A 24,934-nucleotide genomic window follows, 5' to 3' on the forward strand; every position below is an offset into this window, starting at 1 on the left:
GAAGAGACAAAATTCTTCCGATTTATCTATCCAATCTGAGTCTGAGTCATCTGGCTCCCATGTGTCTTCCGAGTCTTCCTGAGAGCTGATCTCCATTTCCTTAGGACAAGGGGAATTTGGCTGCTGTAGACGTTTTAAATCAGGAACCCAATTAGAAGCAGTGCAACTGACTGCTGGGACTCCACTAGATTATTGATAGGATGTGGCAGAATGCGTAACACTCTACTGTTCTTCACATCTCGCTGTGTGCATTCAGAGCTGCACAGCTCAGCTGTAATTAGTCAGTGGAAATAATCAGATATCATGCACAGGGGAAGCCTTTACCTGTATTGAATAAACCAGATATTAGAGATGTGGCTCTTACAGTGATATTGCAGATGAGACAATATTGTGTCAATTTTTGAGTGAGATAAACAAAAAGAAAAGTACAGTCTCTGTCTGTCTGTTATGCTTCCCAAAAACAAACAAAAATTATATATATATATATATATATATATATATACTGTATGTATATATATATATATATATATATATATATATATATATATATAAATGCAATTTTGCATTAAGTACATTTGAAAGCATTCCTAACTTGCCATTTATCCATTTATCTTGCCAATTTTTTTTATTAGATGCACCCAGTATTGGTGATTTGGAAGGGTAAAAGCCATTGTGATGATGTTGTATTACAGAAGTGTTAATATGCCAAATGTGACCTTGTAACCTTTAAAATACTACAGTTTTGCTTAGACTCCAGAATTTATTAGCTCTAATTCAAATGGTTTTGAATTTTGTAAGTATTCTCTCATGCCTCTAGTGCAGTTGTAGTCACATTAGTTTTGCATTGTGTCAGAGAATCTGAATTGAGGGCACAACACAAATGACCTTAGTGCAGTCTTTCAGTGTGCACCACTATGCTAAAACAACCCCAGACTGTCTTGTGAGCATGAATGAAGATGCAAAGGCCAGAAAGGATGGATGATCTTTCCACTAGCATGCTATTTGAAACCTTTAAAATACAAAATGCATGCCAAAAGCACAGTACATAGTTATATAATATAATTAGATGTTAGGCCTAAATTAATTTCTAACAGCTAAACTTGACCTTCAGGTTAAAACATGCAGTATGCATTTATAATTGCATTACTTCTGGTTGATAAATTGACTCCACGCTACCCTTCTGTCTTGAGTGTGAGCTCTGTGAATGACAACAGCGACGCAAGCATGCAGTTCTTCCTTCACTTCACTCTTGGCCTATACGTCAGTTCTGATCTGCTGTCAGAGATGTAGAGTACATCTGCACAGCATAAAAACAGCCCCAGTGTCCACACTGTTCCTTCACTGCACGTCTGAAAACATCAAACTCACTCAGACACTACACTTCAGAGTCCTCCTGCAAGATCTGCTGACATTGACCTTCCGCTTATGAGGGAGATTTTGCAGTTCTGAGCGTTTAATACTTGTCATTAATAATAAAAGTAGACTTGAATAAGTGTTACTTAAACATTTTGGATAGATAGATAGATAGATAGATAGATAGCTGACCTTCCGTTTATGAGGGAGATTTGCAGTTTTGAGCGTTTAACCCTTGTCATCAATACTAATGTAGATTTTAATAGGTGTTACTTAACCATTTAGGACAGACAGATAGATCTTCTAAGGACTTTTACTTAAAAGGCATGTAGTTTTAGTGAGTCATGTTCCTTATTGTAGCAGCAGCGACATCTGCTGGTTTATGTACTTTACTCACGAACAAAATTCCTCCTATATTGCTTAAAAAGGGTGGTTGTGCTGTATTTCTTTAAAATAAATATAGTTCCAAACATAGGTTCGGGAAGAGCCTAATCATTCATCGCTTCGAGCGTTCACTACCAGTGAAAAGTTTTTCAACAGTAAGATTTTTAATGTTTTTAAAGAAGTCTCTTCTGCTCACCAACCCTGCATTTATTTGATCCAGAGTGCAGCGAAAACAGTACAATTTTGAAATATTTTTTACTATTTAAAATAACTGTTTATTGGGCAGTTAAATGACTGTTTATGTAAAATAAATGCTTCATAAATCATTCTAATATTCTGATCTGGTGCTCAAAAAACATTTATTACTATTATAATGTTGAAAATTATAATGCTGGATTAAAGGGCATTGCTAAATAAAAGTATTCATTTCTAACCCCCCCCCAAATATATATATATATATATATATATATATATACACACACACTTACCTTTTTATAATCTGAAGAACCTTCTTTCGCCACATAGAACCTTTTGTGAAACAGAAATGTTCTTCAGATGTTAAAAGTTCTTTATGAAACCATTTAGACAAAAAGGTTCTTCTATTGGCATTCTATGGTGAAGCACATTTGTTTTTAGGAGTGTATACTGACTCCAAGCTTTTGAATGGTATAGTGTACAATGTTACACAATGTTATCTTTTTATTTCAGATAAATGATCTTTGAATCTTTCTATTCATCAAAGAATCCAGAAAAATGACCTCAACTGTTTTAAATATTGATGATAATAATAATAAATGTTTCTTTAACAGCAAATCAGCATATTATAATTATTTCTGAAGCATCATGTGACAATGAGGACTGGAGTAATGATGCTGAAAATTTAGCTTTGATCACAGGAATAAATTATTTTTTAAATATATTCAAATATAAAAGTTATTTAAAATAGTAAAAATATATTGTAGTGTATCTGCTTCAACGACAATTCTTCCGGCAATTTTATGGCATTAACACAACAGTCCACACTTTACCATTTTTATGTCGTCTTCGTACAAATTAATTTTGTTCTGAACGTTTACCTTATCTGTGAACAAAACCACAGTAAAAGGGTAATCTTTTGGAGATGTTCATAACATTCTCTTTGAACTATGCTCGTTAAGTCACAGTAAAAGTAATTTTGTTTATGAAGCCTCTGGATTAAAGGGCATGATATACGATTACTACGCATACAGTATTTGTTCAAAGATGTTTTATGTTGTGCTCAAACCTTCACCTAGAAGGGGACATGTGTTAAAATAAAACAACTTGGATTCAGTTTGTAAAGAAATCACTTTAATTCTGTACATCACCAACATCAAAAAAGAAAAAAAAAGAAAAGAAGAGACTGAATTTAGAACATTAAGTTCATGAAAAAACAACAACAACAGGATAATAGGTACATCTCCAGAAAAACTGGAAAGATGTTAGTCTAGTCTCCATTTTCCATCGAGCTCTCCTGGGTATCATCACTTTCCATCTTCTCATCATCTAAAAAGACAAACAAACACAAATTTAGACCATAAAACAGGACGATTATAACCTGATCAGAAATATAACTAATTGTTGGTAATGGCAAAGCAGTTTAGAATCAGTATACATCTGGGTCGTCTAGCCTTTATTCATTTTTACTACTTACTATCCAAAGTCTGCTGAAGTTCCTGAATGGTGGTGAGAAGGACGTGGAACTGTTTCTTACGAAGTTCCAACTGAACATAGTTAAAAAAAAAAAAAAGAAAAGAAGATCTGAGTAAATATTTAAGTGAATGATGGTGCATTTCTACAAGAAATACCTCATTCCCTTACCTTGTCCTCCACATTCTCTTTGATGTGTGAAAGCTGCTGAAGCTCTTTGTCTAAAGCCTCAAGCTGCCTGCAGAAATAAGATTACAAAAACACTTCAATAGCTGCCTTTAGGGTGTCCTGCTTGTCATTTTAAATAAAGGATATACAGACACAGTGAACCAAGTAATAAATAAAATACAGATGTGATTTGACCCAAACATGAATTTCCAACCTACTTTAAGGTCTCATGTCTGTCTGGATGTTGCTTGATAACTCTGGCCAAAGCATCATACTCTATAAATGAAAATTCAATTAGAGAAAAGCAGAAATGAGTGATAAAACCAAATAGAAAACAATAAAAGGACAGAATGTCAGCTTTTTCCAAAGAAGCTTTACTGAACCTTGGCGGTTTTTACGTATCCTTTTTGCTCTCTGGATTTCCTTTTTGCACTCTGCAATTTTTTCATGGGCTGAAGTTATACTTTTCTCTATATTGAAGAAAAGAAACAAGAATATTTTGTTAAGCAACTCAATAAATGATAATGATACCTGACAAAGTCACACAGGCAAATCAACTGGAGGTCGTACCAATATCTGCATAGATTGTTTCATAATTCTCCATTTCTTTTAGATTCATGTCATACACAAGCAGGGTTTTCCCCATGGAGAATTCACATTGTGCCAAAGAGGTCAACATCCTCTGATACTGTGAGAACCTGCAGCAACAAAGGCAATCAAGTCATTATACATATGGCTATGGTAACTAATCAGTAGAATAAGGTACATCATAAGAAATTAGAGAGATCACAGATCATAATAATAGTTTAATTACCCTTCCTCTGGTGAGAAATTGGATTGGCACCATTTGGTAAAGCTCTTCATAAGCACATTAATGCGCCTATCATCTCCAGCTCCATCTCCATCGATTAGAAGACGCTTCCGAATAACCTCATCTGTGAAAGGATACGGACACAGATACCATTTAAGAAGCACAGTTGAAGCTTACTACAAATAAACCACATAAAACAGCTCATGCTCTAAAATGCATCATATCAACAAATTTGGCTGGAGTATAGTTATAGTTTGAATCTTCTAGCATGTCAAAGTCACAAAACATGGCCAATGACACCATTGCAGGCTGTCGTGGATCAAAGAAATCTTCCAAGTCATATATACAAACTTCAAAAAATTCTAATTTTTAAAATAATCTAATACTATTCACACAAAATAAGTTTGGCAGACTGTATAGAATATATAAAATAATTTATAAACATACATACAGTAATCTATCTATCTATATCTATACATATGCACTTCGCTAATCGCTATAGCATACATAGAAGTAAAAACATATATGTATGTGTGTGTGTGTGTGTGTGTGTGTGTTATCTGTACGTATGTTTTTAAATCACTTTAGAAAAACTTTACATATTTATATTCCTAATCCCCTTCCAAACTAATTTTAATTACATATGATCGCAGTAACCGAAACGAGATACACAAACAACAGTTTATGTGTGTTTTAGTCATAGACTGTGGTTTTAGTGCATCAGTTTTAGCATATCACATGGCTAACTAGCTATAATTCCTCATATTGATCTAATTTTAAATGAGTTCTTTTAGTTACAAAAATGCATTCACCGGGCACCGTTGTAATACACCACACCGATTTGCCACATAAAGAGCAAACACTAAATATACACCAAAACAAAGAAATCCTTACCATCAGTGATGCTACCCATTCTCCAAAAGGCACACTGAACTATTCGAAAAAACTTTATTGACATGCGCGCACGGACACACAGAGCATCAGAACCCCGCCTCTGTTGCGAAGCAAACGAGCCGAACCCGTCGACCCCACAGCACGAATCACAGCAGTTTCCTAAATTGCAAGGTTTTGTTTTACCATTATTCAAGTCATTAGAAGTAGTGGGTAAATTGTTCCTACAAACGTTTAAACTATTCGTGTGATTTCCAGAAGTGCTGTATAGGTAGGCAGTTCAGTAGTTTTTGACAGTGGTGGAAAGTCCGACTCATTTCCGAGAATCGGTTCATTAGAACAGTTCGTTTTAAAGAACCGTTTAAAAAATGAATTCAGCTATTATTTTACGCCACAGCATCAGATTATGTGAAATAGGCTGTTCTCGGTTCAGAGTGTCGGTTCCAGTGCGTTTTTATGAGCCAGTTTAACTCTCCGAAAGATCCGACTCAAAAGTTGGTAGTTTTTGACAGTAATGGTCTTATAGGTCCATCGGTTCATTCAAATCAGTTTATTTTAAAGAATAATAATAACGAACATTTTATGTTCAGTTCATTGTAGCCTTGATTCAGCTCATAAAACAAAGTAATTTATAACATCAATTATTTTCATTTCATATTATATCCATATCAGCTCAGTAACTTATTCTTGTTCAACGTGTCGGTTGCACTGCGAGGCGAATCGGTTTAGTGAACCGGTTCAATTTACTCATTGAAGAGATCCGACTCATAAGATTCATAAATCGCTACAGCATATCCCTAATCGGCAAGGTTTATTATTATTTTTTCTTCTTCTTCTTCACATTATTATATTGCCAAAGTCATTTCGAAGTTGCATCGGTCGCGTGTGGCTCTGATTAGTGTGTTTTTACTTCTCCATGTGTATGCAATAGCGTTACAGTGCAGTAGCAGGCTGTGTTTCAAAACCCACTGAGCCGCCTACCTAGACTGCCTGTTTGGGCACCGAGGGCGCGTCTGGGACGCTCGAAAAGCTGTTGCGAAAGCGTCCCGACAGCGCAATCGACTCACCAAAACGCACAGGAGCGTTACGACAAGAGCGCGAACGACGCCCAGAAATGCTTTCTAGACAGGCAGCGCTCTCGTTTTTGACACACCACCATACTGTCCAGTGACAGGCGTGCTCGGTGCATGCGTGCTGCTGGAGTCAGTCAGTGACGTTCTTGTCCCAGAATGCTGCCTGGTAAACAGACATGGAAGCACCTGGTGAAGACCTCCACAGTCACTGAGCACTGCACTCGCTCTTTGAACTGATCTTCATTTTCAATACACCCTAAAGCCTGCGCCTTTGTTCTCTCTAGAGCTCAACCGGGACCTCTGAAGTCCAGGGCATTGGTAAGAGAACAATGATGACATCGAGATCAGCTGCTAATGTCTGTTCTGCCAGTTAGCCAGTTGCATGCTACAGCAGTGCCACCAATGGCTGGCTTCAGCTGCTCAGTTAGCGAAGAAGCTAAAGCTGATGTCGTCCCCCTCCCCCTCTTATGTGTGTAACATTTTAATTTGGTGACGTAATACTCAAGTTTACTTTGTTCGTTTCGCTCTATGACAAACCCGCTATGTTTAGTCCTTAGAGAAAAGTTGTTGTGGGAGCCAATCTAATGACTGGTGGATCCTGCCATTATTGCTTTCACTTTCCCAAGAGCACTTGCTCATTTGAAGTTACCTAGTGGATGCAAACAAGTGGACAGGGCTAGAAATGAATGGAGCCGTAAGAATAATTTGAATTAGTAAACATTAGCATTGAACACTTGTAAAACTTCAAGGACATTACTTTTTTTTTATTTGATTTTTTTTTACAAAAAGGTCTCATGGCTCTCAAAGTTGAAAATGAAACTTTATACAAAAGGGGAATCAATGAGGAGAGGAAAATTAGGGCTGTTTACAGAATCTGCCAACCTACTTTTTCCCTAGTTGTCTTCACCCTAGTTTTAAAGTGTTTGTTTTTGTGTATGTGTGTGTTAGTTAGCTTTTAAACAATTTTAATCCAATATGGTTCGGTTTTTATGCGATTTTATTTATATAATAAACTGAATGATTTTAAGATCGTTTTATGTATAAAATAACAATTGTTTGACTTTCTTCAAATTAAAATCTCATGTTTCATGCAGTACTTCAAAGTTATTGTGATAAACAAGCTTTGTACTCATGGCTTCAGCTGTGCATGCTAAATTTGGAATATTAATTGTTTTTAGTTTAACTCTATGCACCCCATGTAAGGTGCTGAGCAAGAGTGGGTGTGGGTTCTTGTATAGTTCTGTAGAATGGTGGACGCACCGAAGGGGAAATCTTTGCAACATCTCATCATAAGTCATAAATCAGACTCTGTTTCTCTCATACAGACACTTGATGCGTAATGCATTCATTGCTTTCCATTGACACGAACAACAGGCTGATAGTCATCCAATTAACATCAGAATGATGCTGTTTGTGTATATTTGTTATTTCCTCTGTGTGTTTTAAAATTACTCATCATGTCAATTATAATTTATTCGGACTTAGTCTGAAAATACACACCAGAAACATTTTTTGATTTACATAAATGGATGAAGTCATGGAGTACAAATTCTGCTTGTTTCATGTTATTCAATAGGTTATGAATTTGATATTGCACTGAGCATAGCTAGAAAGTCAAAACGTTTTCACTGGTTGCTTTATATCCCTGAGACGGATTATCAGGCTGTCAACTGAAGGGCTCTCAGATGGTTAGCCGGGGATAGTCGTTATTGGATTGGATTACTCTGTAGCGAAGGGCTCCTCCTCAAGTAGATCTTGAGCTAGTAAAAACTGTAGAGAAGAAAGCCACAGGCCTTAGGTCACAAAGGCTCCTCTGTCAAAAAACACAACTAATTCCCTAAACTGTGATCATTATACACTGAGTATTAAAATAATGCTGCTAACATTAATCTGCCCCTTCACATGTTTCCTTTCTGCAGATTCCCTCACCAGCTTGGGTGGCAGTCGGGAATCACCATAGCTGATGAGGATCTACTGACTTGACCAGTTTTGTCCCAATTTTTACTTTTGACAAGGTATGAAATAATATTATGTCGAAAATGAAATAATGATTATATCACTCTTGGTTTTATTTGATTAAATTTAAGAGCATATTTTATTAATTTCACAATTTCTAAACATATTCCTTTTTAACAACTCATAATTTTTTAATCCATCTCAGGTATTACTATGCTTTCAAAAGGAATAGTTCACCCACAAACTGAATGTACTCACCCTCAGGCCATCCAAATTTGTTTCTTTATCAGAACAGATTCGGAGTAATTTAGCTGTCCTTTGCAACGAATGGGTGCCATCAGAACAAGAAATTTCAGGCAATCAGTTAACGTCTTATAAAGAAAAAAGCGGCGTGTTTGTAATAAACAAATCCATAATTAAGACGTTTTAACTTTAATCCATTGGTGAGCAATTGATGCTAAATTCCTTCTAATCTGTTCCAATAAGCAAACAAAAATCTTGACTTGCCTGAGGGCGTGTAAATTTTCAGCAAATTTTCATTTTTGGGTGAGCTATTCCTTTATTTGGCTATGGTAGTAAATTGTTAGTGGATTCATATTATAAAACTGTAGTCTAAAAACAGTTTAAGGACTAGAATACACAAAAGGAGTGAAAACGGAGTTAATCCTATTAATCAAAACATTTCTGCTGTAAATGTTCTGCATATCGTATAGACTGTGTTTAACATAAACACTTTAGGTAATGACTCCATAAAGCACAAATTCGACTTGAAGCTATTTTGCATCCGATTAAAAACTGTTTGCCTCTATTATCTGTTCTTATTCTAGATGAATTGGCCCCGACATATTTGATTGTATATGAGACACATTCTTGCAAGTGGCGAAATGGCTAAGTATAGCCTAGAATTTATTTGCCATTGCCTGTGCTCCAAAATGTGATTCATAACATGTGGCTGATCAGAGTACATTAATTTTAGAGCACGCAAAAGTGTGGACATTTTTTTATACTTAACAACATACTCTTTAACTATACCTCTAACTTTGTCAACCAGATGGTGTCTGTGAAAATTTGCAAAGTTTGGTAAAGAATTGCAGCAATGTAGGTTCGTGCAACTGAGTCAGACTGTTCTTTAGATAAATTACTGTGCTGAAAATCTGTCAGATCTAGATATGCTTAATACCAGTGCTCAGTGCATCAAATGATTAATCCATGGCTGTCATTAAAATAGCCTGCCAAATGCACTATTGTCTTAACCTTTTTCAATCTTGATTTTTTGTTTTGTTTTGTTTTGTTTTTTTAAGTGAACAGATTTGTTTTGCTCTTTGGATAGCCCGACGTAACAAACTGCATGCATTGAAAAAATTACTGAAAGTACTTTGTGTTTTATTTCTGGTCACAAATGTAACCAGCGGGATACTACAGAGTCTATTTATTCATCAATTTGCTGAGTAAGATCCATCAGAAAGTTGCAAACAATAATTATTTAATATTTTATTTTACTATCAAGCACTTACTGTCAAAGGGGAATGATGATCCAAGAATAAAAGCATATTTCTTTCGACTTTTTCTTTGCTTTTTAATGTAACACTTCATAATGTGAATCAGCCAGAATGGGACTCTGCGTTTTCTTACTGGTCATGAGTGTGACCACTGTCATGTTTACATTTAGTGTTACCAAGTTTTAAATTAAAAGGTAATCTTAAAGGGATGGTTCACCCCAAAATGAACATTTTATTATCATTTACTCACCCTCATGTTGTTCCAAACCTGTATAAATTTATTTCTTCTGTGGAATACAAAAGAAGATATATAGAAGAATGTAACCAAACCATTGACTTACAGATTTTGGGTGAACTGTCCATTTAATGATGCAATAATAATAATAATAGACCATTTAAATATAATCTAAATATTTAAATATGTCTCATATATGGTAGTTGTATCTATATGAATTGTTTTATGTGCTTCCTTTCAGAGGGATAAACTGAAATGAAATGGCTTTGGTCTTGTGACTTTGTACACCTTTCAAGCAAAAATGATCACATCAATTTAAGACAGTTTGCATTTTGATTTATAGCTGATAACTCTTTATAAAACACATAGACAATATATTTTAGACCCTTCAAACTAAAAAAACAAAAAACCCACCACATATGTGACCCTGGAGCACAAAACCAGTCAAAAATTGAGATTTATACATCATCTGAATGCCGAATAAATAAGCTTTCCATTGATGTGTGGTTTGTTAAGATGGGGCAATATTTGGCTGAGATACAACTATTTGAAAATCTGGAATCTGAGGGTGCAAAAAAATAAATAAAATCTAAATATTGAGAAAATCACGTTTAAAGTTGTCCAAATGAAGTTCTTAGTAATGCATATTACTAATCAAAAATTAAGTTTTGATATATTTACATATTTAGGAAATTTACAAAATATTTTCATGGAACATGATCTTTACTTAATATCCTACAGATTTTTGGCATAAAAGAAAAATTATCATTTTGACCCAAACAAAGTATTGTTGGCCATTGCTACAAATATAAGCTACCCATGTGACTTATGACTGGTTTTGTGCTCCAGGGTCACAAATTGGTCAGAAATATTACTAGTGGGATGAAATAGGTTAGCATTTGTCAAAGACAAATAGACAAAGTCGTTGAAAGGAGCAGGCATGATGTTTTTCTCAGAAAAAGTATTTATTATCTAGTGCCTGTTTTTTTGTTTTAGTCGACGACAGTATTAAGAGAATGGGGAATTCCCAAGACAATTGATTCACCTTTTTAATCGAAACCTATTAAGATATGCGTTTTTTAATATGTGACAGCATAATTAGGTAAACATTTCTCCCCACACGCAGGCGAAGCCCAGATTTCCTCACTATTAAGCACATACGCCTGAGTGAAAGGAAGTTTTGAGGTCATACTTAAACTTTTATCTCTGTAATCTGCTCGTAATGTACGTTTCGAGACGCGCCGCCTAGTGCAGCACGCATCGGGGGAACCAAAGACGCCCTAGTGAATGAATCGCGTATTCGGCTCAATGTCATTCATTGAGGGAATCCGCTCGGCCACCTTAAGCGCGCTCACTGCTGTGTTGTTACATTGTAGCGGAAAGAATGTCGGAAAGGGCCGATGATGACGTCAGGGGGGAGCAGCAGCAGCAGCAGCGCAGAGCGGCCAGGCAGCTGAAGCAGCGGGGAGAAGCCTCCACAGCAATGGCGACTGTTGCGGAGCGCAGATCCCTGCCTAGTCCTGAAATAACGCTGGGACAGCCTTGGAGCAGCTGGGTCGATGCTGTGAAACTCTACGGGAGCGACGGTGAGTTGATCGGCCGCCGTCGGCCATTGCGTTTCAGCGGGCAGCCGCGTCAGATCGCGAGCTTTTGCCCGATTGCGTGCAGTTTTGAAATATTAAGAAACGCGAGAACAAGCCAGCAAGTGTAACTATTTATGTAACGCGATCCAAATCGCTTCCTCAGGTACAGAATTGGAAGAAAGTTTGAAAGAGTGCGGGAAAAATCGCGAAGCCATGAGACTCTGCAGAGACGGTAAGTAGTGTTGCTTTCTCTGGTCAAAGGTGTGTTTTTGTTTTGGTGCTGTGTGCAGACTTTTCACGCACCGGCTCGCCGTGAAACAAGTGCAGCTGACTTTTGACAGTACTACCCATTAAAACTCTGCTATTACGATAGTTACAAACGTTTAAAACGAGCTCTTGTATGCGTGTTTACATAGGCTGTTCTGTAGGGACATTAGTTACTATACAGGTCCGAGTTGCATGTTAGAACTTGCAAGTTTGAATTGAAATGAAAAGAAAGTAGCTGAAGTAGAGTACATGCTCTAATATGCATGTAATTGCCACGCTTAAAATGTTTTAAATGCGTACAAACAGGTATATGACATTTCAATGGAAACCTACATGCGTAATATGTTTGGCTAAGTCACACATGTCACGATACACTAATTGTTTAAATGCTAGAATTATGAAATCTAAATCATATGTAGAATTATACATTTTTACTACGCAACTCTTTGGAATACTTGATTTTTAATGATTCGGTCGTCAAATTGTCAGAGCCATTGCTGTATAAATAACCACTCGTCTGGGAAACTGTTCTGTAGGCTATCTCTACAAGTAATGCCCATATTTTTGCTCATTTATCCTTGTAATAAGCAGAGGTGTAAAACCATACTTGAGTAAAAGTACAGATACCTTACAGTGAAAGTTACTCCACTACAAGTTACAAGTCACCAATTCCAAAACAACTCGAGTAAAAGTCTCAGAGTATCTGATTTTAACAGTACTTAAGTATTTTACTTATACTAAATATAGGCTCAAAGATGCACTATTCAAAGAGACATTCCAGTCAAAAACTGCAACGTTGTGGATAAGCTGTGAAAAACAGGCAGAGGCAAGGATCTACGTGCAGGCATTTCATGGAAAAACTAGAACAAACAATAAGCCAAAAACCAAAGGGAACAAAGAACAGAATAATGGGCAAACAGACAACCATTACATTCAACAACTCACAAAGAACTAAAGAAACACTGGGGCTATATACAGTATATACAGGAGGCTAACAAGCTGAACAAGATAAGATATAAACTGACTTCAAACACCACGGGAAACAGGAAGTGACATAAAAGTCTAAGACAAGGCTCAGTGAACATGTAACACAAACAAGAAAGAGCTGATTTGTGAGGAGAGCAATCACGTTTATTTTTTAAAACCAAAATAAAACAGAACACCTCAAAATTGCAATAAATAAATAAAGTAAAATAAATAAAATTAGAAAGTCAAAGTCTTCTTGCACTGGATGTGCTGGTTTTGGCCTCATTGCCAGCTGCAGTCATGTCCTTATATTTAAAACGCCTGTGATTCACAACTACTTGTTAAGGCGCTCGCATTCATGTAAAGTAGCCTTGTTGACAAGTTTGGGTGAGTAAGGGCAAAACGCACAAGATATAGTACTTTCAGTGCTCTGTAGTTGGCAATATCACATCTTTTGTAGCAGAAATAAACTGCTGCAGAAAAGCTAGGTGAAATGTAATGTGTAACTGCAACGCTCATTTTAAATGTAGTGGAGTAAAGAGTAGAAGTTGCTAATATCTTTGATACTAGGGCTGCACGATATATCGCATGCGATATTTAATGCGCATCTTGTCAGTAAAGCCGGTTCTGTAATCAGCGGTAATTTCCATCACGTGCGTGGTTTCACATGGAGCAGCATTTACTACACAGAGCCGTTGTTCACTGACAAGCTGCGCAAATCCACGTTCATTATCAATGATGGAAATTACTGCTGATTACAGAACCGGCTTTACTGACAAGATGCGCATTAAATATCGCATGCGATATATCGTGCAGCCCTATTTGATACTCAGTAAAACTACATAAAAGTATCCGAAAAAATACTCAAGTACAGTAATTAGTTACATTTACTCCAATACTTTACACCTCTGGTAATAAGTAGGGAAATATAAACAAAGACAAGTCAGGATTTTCTTTAGTGTTCCTGGACACCTCAGCGACCTTTTTTATCTTATAATTTAAGCTCAGATCAGTATTTCATGTATATTTATTAATTATTTGTTAACTAGCTGCTTCACGTCGAAGTGATCACCCTGTTTTTATTTTGCGATAATTAACAACCAACTGAATGTTAGCTCTTACTTAGGTTTAAATGAATATAAGGGTAACACTTTAAGTTGTCCTTGTTACACGTTACATGTACTTACTATTATAATAACAATAAATTATGCATAATTACATGCAAGTAACCCTAGACCAAGCCCTAATCCTAACTGTACCCATATAGTAAGTACATGTAGTTAATTAATATTACATTATAACAAGGACACCTTAAAATAAAGTGTAACGACTAAAAGTAACTCAGCTGTATCATTTATGTGTCTAATGGTCAAGGTAGTTGTCGATCAGATTTTTTTTAATGCACCTTTTGTAAATGAAATATGTGTAACTAGCATATTAGTAACCCCAACAAAGCAGATGATATTTTACAGCGTCTGTCATGGGTGTTCTTATGACGATCTTAGCTTTATACTTAGTTGCCATGAAGTTTATGAACATGTCATCACAAGGCTTTTTTCTCGCTCTTTTTCTGTTAGTATAGGAAGCATGAAATACTGTACCTGACAGGGCATTTATCTAACAGTGCATTTGCATTGACAAACAATAGAGCTATATTGTGCACCACTGCTCCATTGCACAATTTAGAGTAAATTGGTAACGTCTGGGAAGACCCAAAGTCATCGCACAGAAATCAGATGTGTCAACCTTAGGGTTACATAAGATGAAAAACAACACCTTTTTGCATGTATGGACTGAAATCATTGCTGGTTTTATGTTGAGCTTTAATTAGTGTTTTCTAATTCAATTTAGATTTAATTTTTAGCAGATCTTTTTCTCAGGTCAAAGTAAAGCCAACGCTTCAAACGCATCTTTATTAAGACTTTAGTTTCAGTTTCAGCATTGTCTGTGCTTGAAATATTTATGTGTGAGGATGTATTAAAAGCAGTATATGTTGTGCTGTAGATATGGACGTTATTGCTTCTATGCCTCAGCTTAAGAGCACTACATGTTATTGTATAGTCAGGAACGGGGTGTCCAGCCTGGACTGCAGGATGATTTGAGAAAAAAAGAAAAGAAAATATCCTTAAATCATTCATCTCTATGTATTGTATTGATCAAATATATTCATAACGATTAAAGGGACAGTTCACTTAAAAATGAAAATTTTGTCATTTATTCACTCTCATGGTGTTCCAAACCTCTATACTTTTTTTCTGTAAGATGGAAATTTGAATTTTTTTGAAGGATGTTGGTAACCAAACCATTTTGATGACCGTTGACTTGACCATTGATGGAAAAATAAAAACACTGAGACTTTTCTCAAAATATCTTCTATTATGTTCCACAGAAGAAAGTAAATCAGACAGGTTTGATACAACATGAGGGTGTGTAAATAATAGAAAGTTTTTGGGTGAAATGTCATTTTAAAACTTGGTTATCAGCTGAAGCTGAAAGAATATTGAAAACATAGACAGGTACATGGAAGAATATTAGGACTGAAAAGTGAATTTTATGTTTCAGTTTTCTCTGAATGATTAATAGAGATATTGCATTAATACTAGTTTAGCGTTGCTGGCGGCAGACTGAGATGCAAGCCTGTAAGTAAAATGAGTCATACTATTTCCTTGTTTAACTCAAATTTTGTCTAAATATTCGGTTTTAGACAGCTCGTTAAAACTAAATTAACGAGCTAAAGGTATCCAGCCAAATGCAGTCACTGATTTGCACTTTTTCTTTTTCAAAATAATCTGATTACTGTTTGACTATTATTTCCTAATTACCAATTGTGTATGTATATGAAATCGAGTGCCTCTGGTCAGGGAAATTTCACTTCAAATTGCCTTTTGTTGTACTTGATTATTTGTTATTAAAGTACCATAAAAATGATTCTGGACTTGAAGGTCCAGAATAGGTAATCACATGTTGATCATGCAGGAAATAAAAAATATCACTCAGGCTCTACAACCTAATGCTAAGAGAAAATTCTTACTTTCCACAGAGAAAATGCTCTGTGAATGTAATTGTGTAGCAGATATACGATGTCTGTATGCACTAATCTAACCAGCGTGCCTAATTCATTTCTTGACAGTCTCTCACAAACTGCAAAACTGCCCTGAGAATTATGTAAAGCCAACTTACTTTGTTGAAAGTGTTTGATCATCTGGTCTAAAGTTGATGAAAGCCAGAGGCTGTGATTGGACTCTTTCTCTCTTATTTTTTACCCATTTGTGATTTGAGAGCTAACCTGGCCAACAATATTACTAACCTGCCAAGAAACAAAACGAGGCTTATCTCACTGCCTTTGAGTCTTATTTGTAGTTTTGAGAATCTTTGAGAGTCTTCGTAACATTATAAGCTTAGATGTAACTCTTATTTAGATTCCATTTCTGATTATTTAGTCAATTCATATTCATATTCATATACACTTTTGGGGTCAGTAAGATTTTTTTTTTCTAAGATCCTTTCTCATGAAGTTTCAATTTATGCTCACCAATACTTCATTTAATTAAAAACAAAAACAGTAATATTGTGAAAAATTACAATGTAAAATAACTATATAACTGTAAAATATTTCTCAAGTATTTTATTTTTGTGATGGCAAAGCTGAATTTTCTGCATCATCATTACTCCAGTCTTCAGTGTCAGGTGATCCATATTTGAAAGCATTCTAATATGCTGATTTGCTGCAGAAGAAACATTTCTATTATTATTAATGTTGAAAGCATTTGTGCTGTTGAATAACTTTCTGGAAACCGTGATACATTTTTTATTTTTATTTTTTTTTCAGCATTCTTTCATTTGTTTTCAAAAGAACAGTATTTATTAAAAATAAAAAAAATTCTGCAACATTATAAATGTCTTTACGTTCACTTTTGATTAATATAAAGTATCCTTGCTGAATAAAACTATACATTTCTTTAACATTTGACCAGTAGTGTGTTGTTAAGTATTGTTGGATTTCAGAAGGATAATAAAAAAGTTTAGTTTTGTTTCAGTGGTAGGCCAGTTTTGGAAAAAGGATGTATAACATTAGCAGAATACCAGTCCTCATTTTTGTCAGCAAACTGAAGAGTAATTACCAAACCAAAAACCACCTGAACCAGCAGGAACGGAGATTTCATAACTCCAGAAGCTGGTGTTCCCACAAACACACACATATAAACAGTGGAACAGTCTATTTTGAACTTGCATGATTGCTGTACGTTGATCAGTGAAAGGTGACTGAATGGAGAGATGTGTGGTGAGGATCTTGCAGCTCTTCATCAGGCGGGGAAAAGCGAGCGGGGAGGAGACGCAGACACACCAGGCATGGAGTTAAACCTGCGAGTGTGTTCGTGCACTGGGCTTCTAAGAGCTTCTCTACCTAGATCGTTTATCAATGACAATGAAAGGGATGGTCAAATTATCCGCTCACGGTCTCTCTCTCTCTTCCTGTCTCTCCCTCTCACCTTATCGCCATCTCTGTGTCTCTCTCGCTTTGTCACAATCTCTTTTTCGGTCCCTCTTTTCTCTATCCTTCATTTTCGTATCCATAGCTTCCATCCGCATCTCCATTCTCTCTCTTTCAGCACATTCTGTCTGTCCTCTACTTCCTCTCAGACCTGAGACGCATGATTAGAAGACACTAGAATATCTGTGGTTTTCATGTCAAGTCAACCCGGCTCTGATGGAGTGAGCGTATCCTGCCTGCATCTCTGATATGCTGTCATAAGCATGTTGTTGTCTAATGTTGGGATTGATATCCGGAAGAGCGCTAAGGCTCAGATTTTATTTCGTTGTTAGGCTGGAAAGCTCATTTGAAATTTTTAAAGGACACCGTCCTCCTCGTGTTCTTTAAAATGGATGTTTCTCTCTGTAGGAATCCCTCAAAGCTGTTAAAAATATAGCATATAACCTTTAAGGCTACTCCTGAAAATAGGTCCTTAAGAAATAGGAAAATAAATCACTTATCTTTACATGTGTACTACCCGTTTGCATTTGTATAGTTTGAATGTGTGTGAAATACAGTGGCATACGAAGGTTTGGGGACCCTTTGCAGAATCTGAAAATGTGAATAATTTTAATAAAATAAGAGAGATAATATAAAATTCATCTATTCACATTTTCACAAATTCTGCAATAGGGTTCCCAATCTTTAGCATGCCACTGTACGTCTGCATACATCTTGCCAACTGAGATGACTTGGCTTTGCATCAACGTCTGCGTTGTTGTGAATATTTTATCATTTATTATTATTTGAGGAAAAGTCCCAGAAAATATAAATAAATATGAATATATATATATATATATATATATATATATATATATATATATATATATATATATATATATATATATATATATATATATACAGGTGCTGGTCATATAATTAGAATATCATCAAAAGTTGATTTATTTCACTAATTCCATTCAAAAGTGAAACTTGTATATTATATTCATTCATTACACACAGACTGATATATTTCAAATGTTTATTTCTTTTAATTTTGATGATTAGAGCTTACAGCTCATGAAAGTCAAAAATCAGTATCTCAAAATATTAGAATATTACTTAAGACCAATACAAAGAAAGGATTTTTAGAAATCTTGGCCAACTGAAAAGTATGAACATGAAAAGTATGAGCATGTACATCACTCAATACTTAGTTGGGGCTCCTTTTGCCTGAATTACTGCAGCAATGCGGCGTGGCATGGAGTCGATCAGTCTGTGGCACTGCTCAGGTGTTATGAGAGCCCAGGTTGCTCTGATAGTGGCCTTCAGCTCATCTGCATTGTTGGGTCTGGTGTCTCTCATCTTCCTCTTGACAATACCCCATAGATTCTCTATGGGGTTCAGGTCAGGTGAGTTTGCTGGCCAATCAAGCACAGTAACACTATGGTCATTGAACCAGCTTTTGGTACCTTTGGCAGTGTGGGCAGGTGCCAAGTCCTGCTGGAAAATGAAATCAGCCTCTCCATAAAGCTTGTCAACAGAAGGAAGCATGAAGTGCTCTAAAATTTCCTGGTAGATGGCTGCATTGACTGTGGACTTCAGAAAACACAGTGGACCAACACCAGCAGATGACATGGCAGCCCAAATCATCACTGACTGTGGAAACTTCACACTGGACTTCAAGCAACATGGATTCTGTGCCTCTCCACTCTTCCTTCAGACTCTGGGACCTTGATTTCCAAATGAAATGTAAAATTTACTTTGATCTGAAAAGAGGACTTTGGACCACTGAGCAACAGTCCAGTTATTTTTCTCCACAGCCCAGTTAAAATGCTTCTGACGTTGTCTCTGGTTCAGAAGTGGCTTGGTAGCCCTTTTCCTGAAGACGTCTGAGCGTGGTGACTCTTGATGCACTGATTCCAGCTTCAGTTCTCTCCTTGTGAAGCTCTCCCAAGTGTTTGAATCGGCTTTGCTTGACTGTATTCTCAAGCTTGCGGTCATCCCTGTTGCTTGTGCACCTTTTCCTATCCAAATTCTTCCTTCCAGTCAACTTTGCATTTAATATGCTTTGATACAGCACTCTGTAAACAGCCACACCTTTCAGTAATGACCTTCTGTGACTTACCCTCTTTGTGGAGGGTGTCAATGTTCGTCTTCTGGATCATTGCCAAGTCAGCAGTCTAACCCCATTATTGTGGTTTCAAAGAACAATAGATACCCAGAATTTATACTGTAGGGATGGTCATTTATTCAAACTCAAATATAAATATTCTAATATTTTGAGATACTGATTTTTGACTTTCATGAGCTATAAGCTCTAATCATCAAAATTAAAAGAAATAAACATTTGAAATATATCAGTCTGTGTGTAATGAATGAATATAATATACAAGTTTCACTTTTTGAATGGAATTAGTGAAATAAATCAACTTTTTGATGATATTCTAATTATATGACCAGCACCTGTGTGTAATATAAGAAACTAGACTTTTTAGTAAATCATAAGTCAGGTCTATGTATGTATCAGATGGACATCTTTGTTTGCTTGTTGCACGTTTCTTACTGTTATTTTAGAATCAGTTGTAAGATGTCAAATTAATTTGAGAATTTTTAATATAATCAGTTGTACTAAATTAATGAGTTAAACTTACAGATGAAATTCTATTATTTCTATAATTTTTTATTTTTAAAGAAATTATTACTTCAGCATGACTGCACTAAATTAATTAAGTGACAGAAAAGACTTACATTTTTACAAAAATATATATATATATATTTCAGATAAATGCAGTTCTTTTCGACTTTCTATGCATCAAAGAATACTGAAAATATTAATATTTCCATGAAAATATTAAGCCACTCGCTTGTTTTAATATTGTTTATACAAAATATTTCTTGAGCACCAAATCAGCATATTAGAATGATTTCTGAAGGGTCATGTGACATTGAGGACTGTAGTAATAGCTGAAAGTAAAACAAACTTTCATACTACAAACTTTTAAAGGTAGCCTATTTGACCTTTTCAGATGACACTTCTGCTTTTGAATTGTTTTGTTTGAAAATGAACACAGATCAGTTGGAATTACACATGTCGACAATTACATGGTTTAGAGATTAAAAAGCTGTTTTTAATTCATGTTAAATCATTTAGTCATGTTCAATGAAACTGATAAATATCAGTCTGCCATATACTGGTATATCTATAATTGATAAAATGACAAGATTTAGGTTTGCAAACAGCTCACTTTGCATCAGGACAGCTGTGGCTCCAAACCCTAGCCTTGGTTATCTACTTCTTGAAGGTTATCTTTTGTGAATTCCTAAAGAGACTATTGTCCTGATTGGCAGTGATTACCGTGAGAAGAGCACAGGTTCACCCAGGTGATGCTGACAATTCGATGGCATCTTGTCAGGCAGTGATGTTTTTTGGAGTGTCCTTGTGTCTCTGCGTGAAGGAGCTGCAGTGGAACAGCAGCCATAGCCCTGCTCCTGTCCCCTCACTTAATCACTCACACTAATTAACCTCCTGGCTCTCAAAATAATGGACAGTTAGTGCCTCTCTGAGCTCCACATCAGCCGACAAAAGACGTCTGAATATAACGCCTGCAGTTCATTTGTGCCTTCAGTTTGTTTTTTATGAAGTGATTATAACCGGTGTTGCAAGTTCTTTAATTTGAAGATGTATTGTTAGTGCATCTGCTTTAAATATCTAACCCAGTGAAAGTAGATAGGAGATGGGTTACTTGAGGCGAGAGATGGAGAAAAGGGGATTATGATGCAAGCCAGAATCAAAAGCGCATTTCCTGCATGTGCATCAAGGCTGCGAGGCCACAGTTCCATCACAAACACATTCTCAGCACCATGGTGAATAACAGATCTTATAGTTTTTTTTTTGTTTTTGTTTTTTTTATTATTAGTTCAAAAAAGGACACAAGCCAGAATTGAAGCCGCATCTCTTGTGTGAGCACCACAACTCAGCATGCAAACTGCTAGGTCGCGGTTCAAACTGAAGTCCATTTTCAGTGTCCTGATAAATACAGTGGGGAAAAATATTATTTGATCCCCTGCTGATTTTGTAAGTTTGCCCACTGACAAAGAAATGATCAGTCTATTATTTTGATGGTAGGTTTATTTGAACAGTGAGAGACAGAATAACAACAAAAAAATCCAGAAAAACGCATTTCAAAGAAGTTATACATTTATTTACAATTTAATGAGTGAAATAAGTATTTGATCCCCTGTCAATCAGCAAGATTTCTGGCTCTCAGGTGTCTTTTATACAGGTAAGGAGCTGAGCTCCCTTTAAGAGAGTGCTCCTAATTTCAGCTTGTTAACTGTATAAAAGACAACCTGTCCACAGAAGCAATCAATCAATCAGATTCCAAACTCTCCACCATGGCCAAGACCAAAGAGCTGTCCAAGGATGTCAGGGACAAGATTGTAGACCTTGTAGAGATGGATTGTGACAACAGTTGGTGCGATTATTCGCAAATAGAGCTCCATGCAAGAGCTCACCTCGTGGAGTTTCAATGATTATGATGAAGGTGAGGAATCAGCCCAGAACTACACGGGAGGATCTTGTCAATGACCTAAAGGCAGCTGGGACCTAGTCACCAAGAAAACAATTGGTAACACACTACACTGTGAACGACTGAACTCCTGCAGCGCCTGCAAGGTCCCCCTGCTCAAGAAAGCCCGTCTGAAGTTTGCCAATGAACATCTGAATGATTCAAAGGAGAACTGGGTGAAAGTGTTGTGGTCAGATGAGACCAAAATCAAGCTCTTTGGCATCAACTCAACTCACCGTGTTTGGAGGAGGAGGAATGCTGCCTATGACCCCAAGAACACCATCCCCACCGTCAAACATGGAGGTGGAAATATTATGCTTTGGGGGTGTTTTTCTGCTAAGGGGACAGGACAGCTGCACCACATCAAAGGGACGATAGACGGGGCATTGAAGCCAGCCAGGTCATTGAAAATGGGTCGTGGATGGGTCTTCCAGCTTGACAATGACCCAAAACACACGGCCAAGGCAACAAAGGAGTGACTCAAGAAGAAGCACATTAAGGTCCTGGAGTGGCCTAGCCAGTCTCCAGACCTTAATCCCATAGAAGATCTGTGGAGGGAGCTGAAGGTTCGAGTTGTCAAACGTCAGTCTCGAAACCTTAATGACTTGGAGAGGATCTGCAAAGAGGAGTGGGACAAAATCCCTCCTGACATGTGTGCAAACCTGGTGGCCAACTACAAGAAACGTCTGACCTCTGTGTTTGCCAACAAGGGTTTTGTCACCAAGTACTAAGTCATGGTTTGCAAAGGGGTCAAATACTTATTTCACTCATTAAAATGCAAATCAATTCATAACTTTTTTTTTTTAAATGTGTTTTTCTGGAATTTTTGTTACTCTGTCTCTCACTGTTCAAATAAACCTACCATTAAAATTATAGACGGATCATTTCTTTGTAAGTGGGCAAATGTACAAAATCAGCAGGGGATCAAAATTTTTTTTCCCCCCACTGTAAATGATCTTGCAGCATTTATTTCAAAAGGACACATGCTATAATCAAACCCACATCTGCTGCTTGAGCATCAAGGCTCCACGTGTCAACTTCTAGGCCACGGTTCACACAAACAAATTCTCAACACCATGGTGAATATCTGATCTTGAAGGATTTTTTTTTTTAATATTTCAGAAAAGAAGGACACCTGCATCTCCTGCACCAAGGCTCAACATGTCAACTGCTAGGTCATGATTCAGATCAAAATTTACTTTCAGTGCAATGATAAATAACTGATTTTGTAGCATTTTCCTCAATTAATATTTCTAAAAGATGCACTAGAATTTCTGCATGATCTCACAGAGCTCCTGCATGGCAAATAACTAATCTTCTAACATGAGCCAGGATCGCGAAAAGTATTGTGAATAACATATTTGATCTATAAAATACATAAATGTTTATGTATAAAATGTATTAAAAATGTTGTTAAATGTAAAAAAAACAAAAAAACAATGTTGATGAGATTTAAACTGGATTTACACATTGTTTTCTTGTTCATTTTTCATTGTGAACTCATTAATGAAATTATATTTTAAACAATAATGAAATTTTGGATGTTTACTTATTTTGAAAAGTGATTATTTACATTTTTATATTTGAAATTTGAATTAAATGCATTTAGATATCTCTTTTTTTTTTTTAAGTTTGGGAACCCCAAAAAATGGTATTACAGTGACTTTGCTGCCATTTTTAAATCTCTAAATTTAAATCTCTAAATTTGATTATTTTGCCCTTAACCCTAAAAGGGGGAACACATCCTGGGGGATACAAACATTTGAGAAGCTGTGGGGAGAAGCAGTGAAAGTGTAGGTCTTATTTCTTGGTTTCATCTCGGAAGGGTGTTTGTTGTGAATATTTAGATGAGGTAACTTTTGTTTCTACATTCTTTGTTTAGCTCACAGGAAGCATTTAAAACTGCATGGCTGCATGTAGTGGGCAGGGCTTAAAGTTCTCCGGCATGTAGCGTTTGGCTGCGGGGAAAAAAAAGAAAATCCTGAATTTAAAAAAAAAAACTTGCTGATATCACTTTCGAGTCCATGAGTTCGCCTACCAATGGTATGAGAAGGAGCACAGCTTTCACTCTCAACCAAACTAACATTACTAGCCAATCAGAATTTTGTTGCTTTTATAAACACGAGACACGCATATTAGTATCCAGTAAAAGAGTCGCAGCCCTGATGAATGGAGAAGCGATATGATTCCCAAAACAAATTTACCGGGATTTTTTGAAAAGGTCCTATTCACACATGATCTCTTAATGGTAACTTAAGAGATTTAGTAAAGACTGTATGTGTGAAAGGGGCTATACTCTTCCTCTGTATGTGCTGTGTTGAATTGCTTAAAGTTCATCTGGGAAAACAGTGTTCATTATCTCACTAGATTTGTAACGTAAATCATTCATAAACCTTTGCCAACACAGGAGAATACATCAACCAATGTCTAAATATGCCATTTATTGTACATCGCGATTTCAAAATAAAAGATTCTGAGTTTGCATGTGGCCAAATATAAAAATTTTATGGATTTAAATGTCTTTTAATCACGCTGTAAAGTGAAATGTCACCAGGCCGTTGGTGCCCTCTGCAGGTATTTGTTATAATACATAATGTACTTAAAGCTGCAGTCCGTAACTTTTTTTTTTTTTTTTTTTTTAGTTAAAAATGATCCGAAAACAATATTTGAGCAAGTACATAACCAGCCAGTGTTCAAAACTATCGCCTTACTTTAGCCCAATTCACAACGGTTAGCTTATAATAATGTTTTCTAATTTGAGTGGTAGGTTTTCACGGGAAATTCGAGCATGGCACTGCGTCATTACGTATCTCAGGGGATACATTGCCCTTTTAGTGGTATAAATCAAGATATAAAAACATAGCCTGTATAGACTGCGATTTTATGGCTTGTGTTTTATAAAATCAAATCTTTTTGTAATCTTGACAAAACATATCGTTGGAAAGGTCTGACAGTCAAGGTTCCATATTTGGTAATTGTTTTGTAATAGAAGTGATATTGTGACAGAAAAAGATTGATTTGTGAAAAATAAATTCAAT

At 36.2% G+C, this 24,934-nt stretch overlaps 2 protein-coding genes across 3 annotated transcripts in view; one reads left to right on the plus strand and one right to left on the minus strand.

Moving 5' to 3' along the window:
- Positions 1-3,059: 3,059 nt before the first annotated feature.
- On the minus strand, positions 3,060-5,406 carry thoc7 (THO complex 7). Its single transcript, XM_058791171.1, has 8 exons — positions 5,279-5,406; positions 4,388-4,508; positions 4,144-4,271; positions 3,957-4,043; positions 3,792-3,849; positions 3,577-3,643; positions 3,410-3,479; positions 3,060-3,261 (listed from the first exon to the last, which is right to left on the minus strand). Exons 1-8 carry the CDS (start codon positions 5,340-5,342, stop codon positions 3,203-3,205), a joined length of 654 nt encoding a protein of 217 aa, XP_058647154.1. The 5' UTR covers positions 5,343-5,406; the 3' UTR covers positions 3,060-3,202.
- Positions 5,379-24,934, plus strand: part of LOC131549203 (ataxin-7) — a 35,439-nt gene continuing 15,883 nt past the window's right edge. The window contains exons 1-4 of one of the 2 annotated variants that reach the window (XM_058791169.1): positions 5,379-5,449; positions 8,268-8,363; positions 11,415-11,624; positions 11,785-11,853. In XM_058791169.1, the coding sequence (XP_058647152.1) occupies positions 11,423-11,624; positions 11,785-11,853 (271 nt within the window). In that variant the 5' untranslated portion in view covers positions 5,379-5,449; positions 8,268-8,363; positions 11,415-11,422. Of the gene's footprint in view, positions 5,450-6,361; positions 6,667-8,267; positions 8,364-11,414; positions 11,625-11,784; positions 11,854-24,934 lie in introns of those variants that run through there. The other variant, XM_058791168.1, reaches the window with a different exon arrangement.

The sequence above is a fragment of the Onychostoma macrolepis genome, chromosome 11 (genome assembly GCF_012432095.1).
Source record: "Onychostoma macrolepis isolate SWU-2019 chromosome 11, ASM1243209v1, whole genome shotgun sequence".
NCBI classification, from domain to species: domain Eukaryota; kingdom Metazoa; phylum Chordata; class Actinopteri; order Cypriniformes; family Cyprinidae; genus Onychostoma; species Onychostoma macrolepis.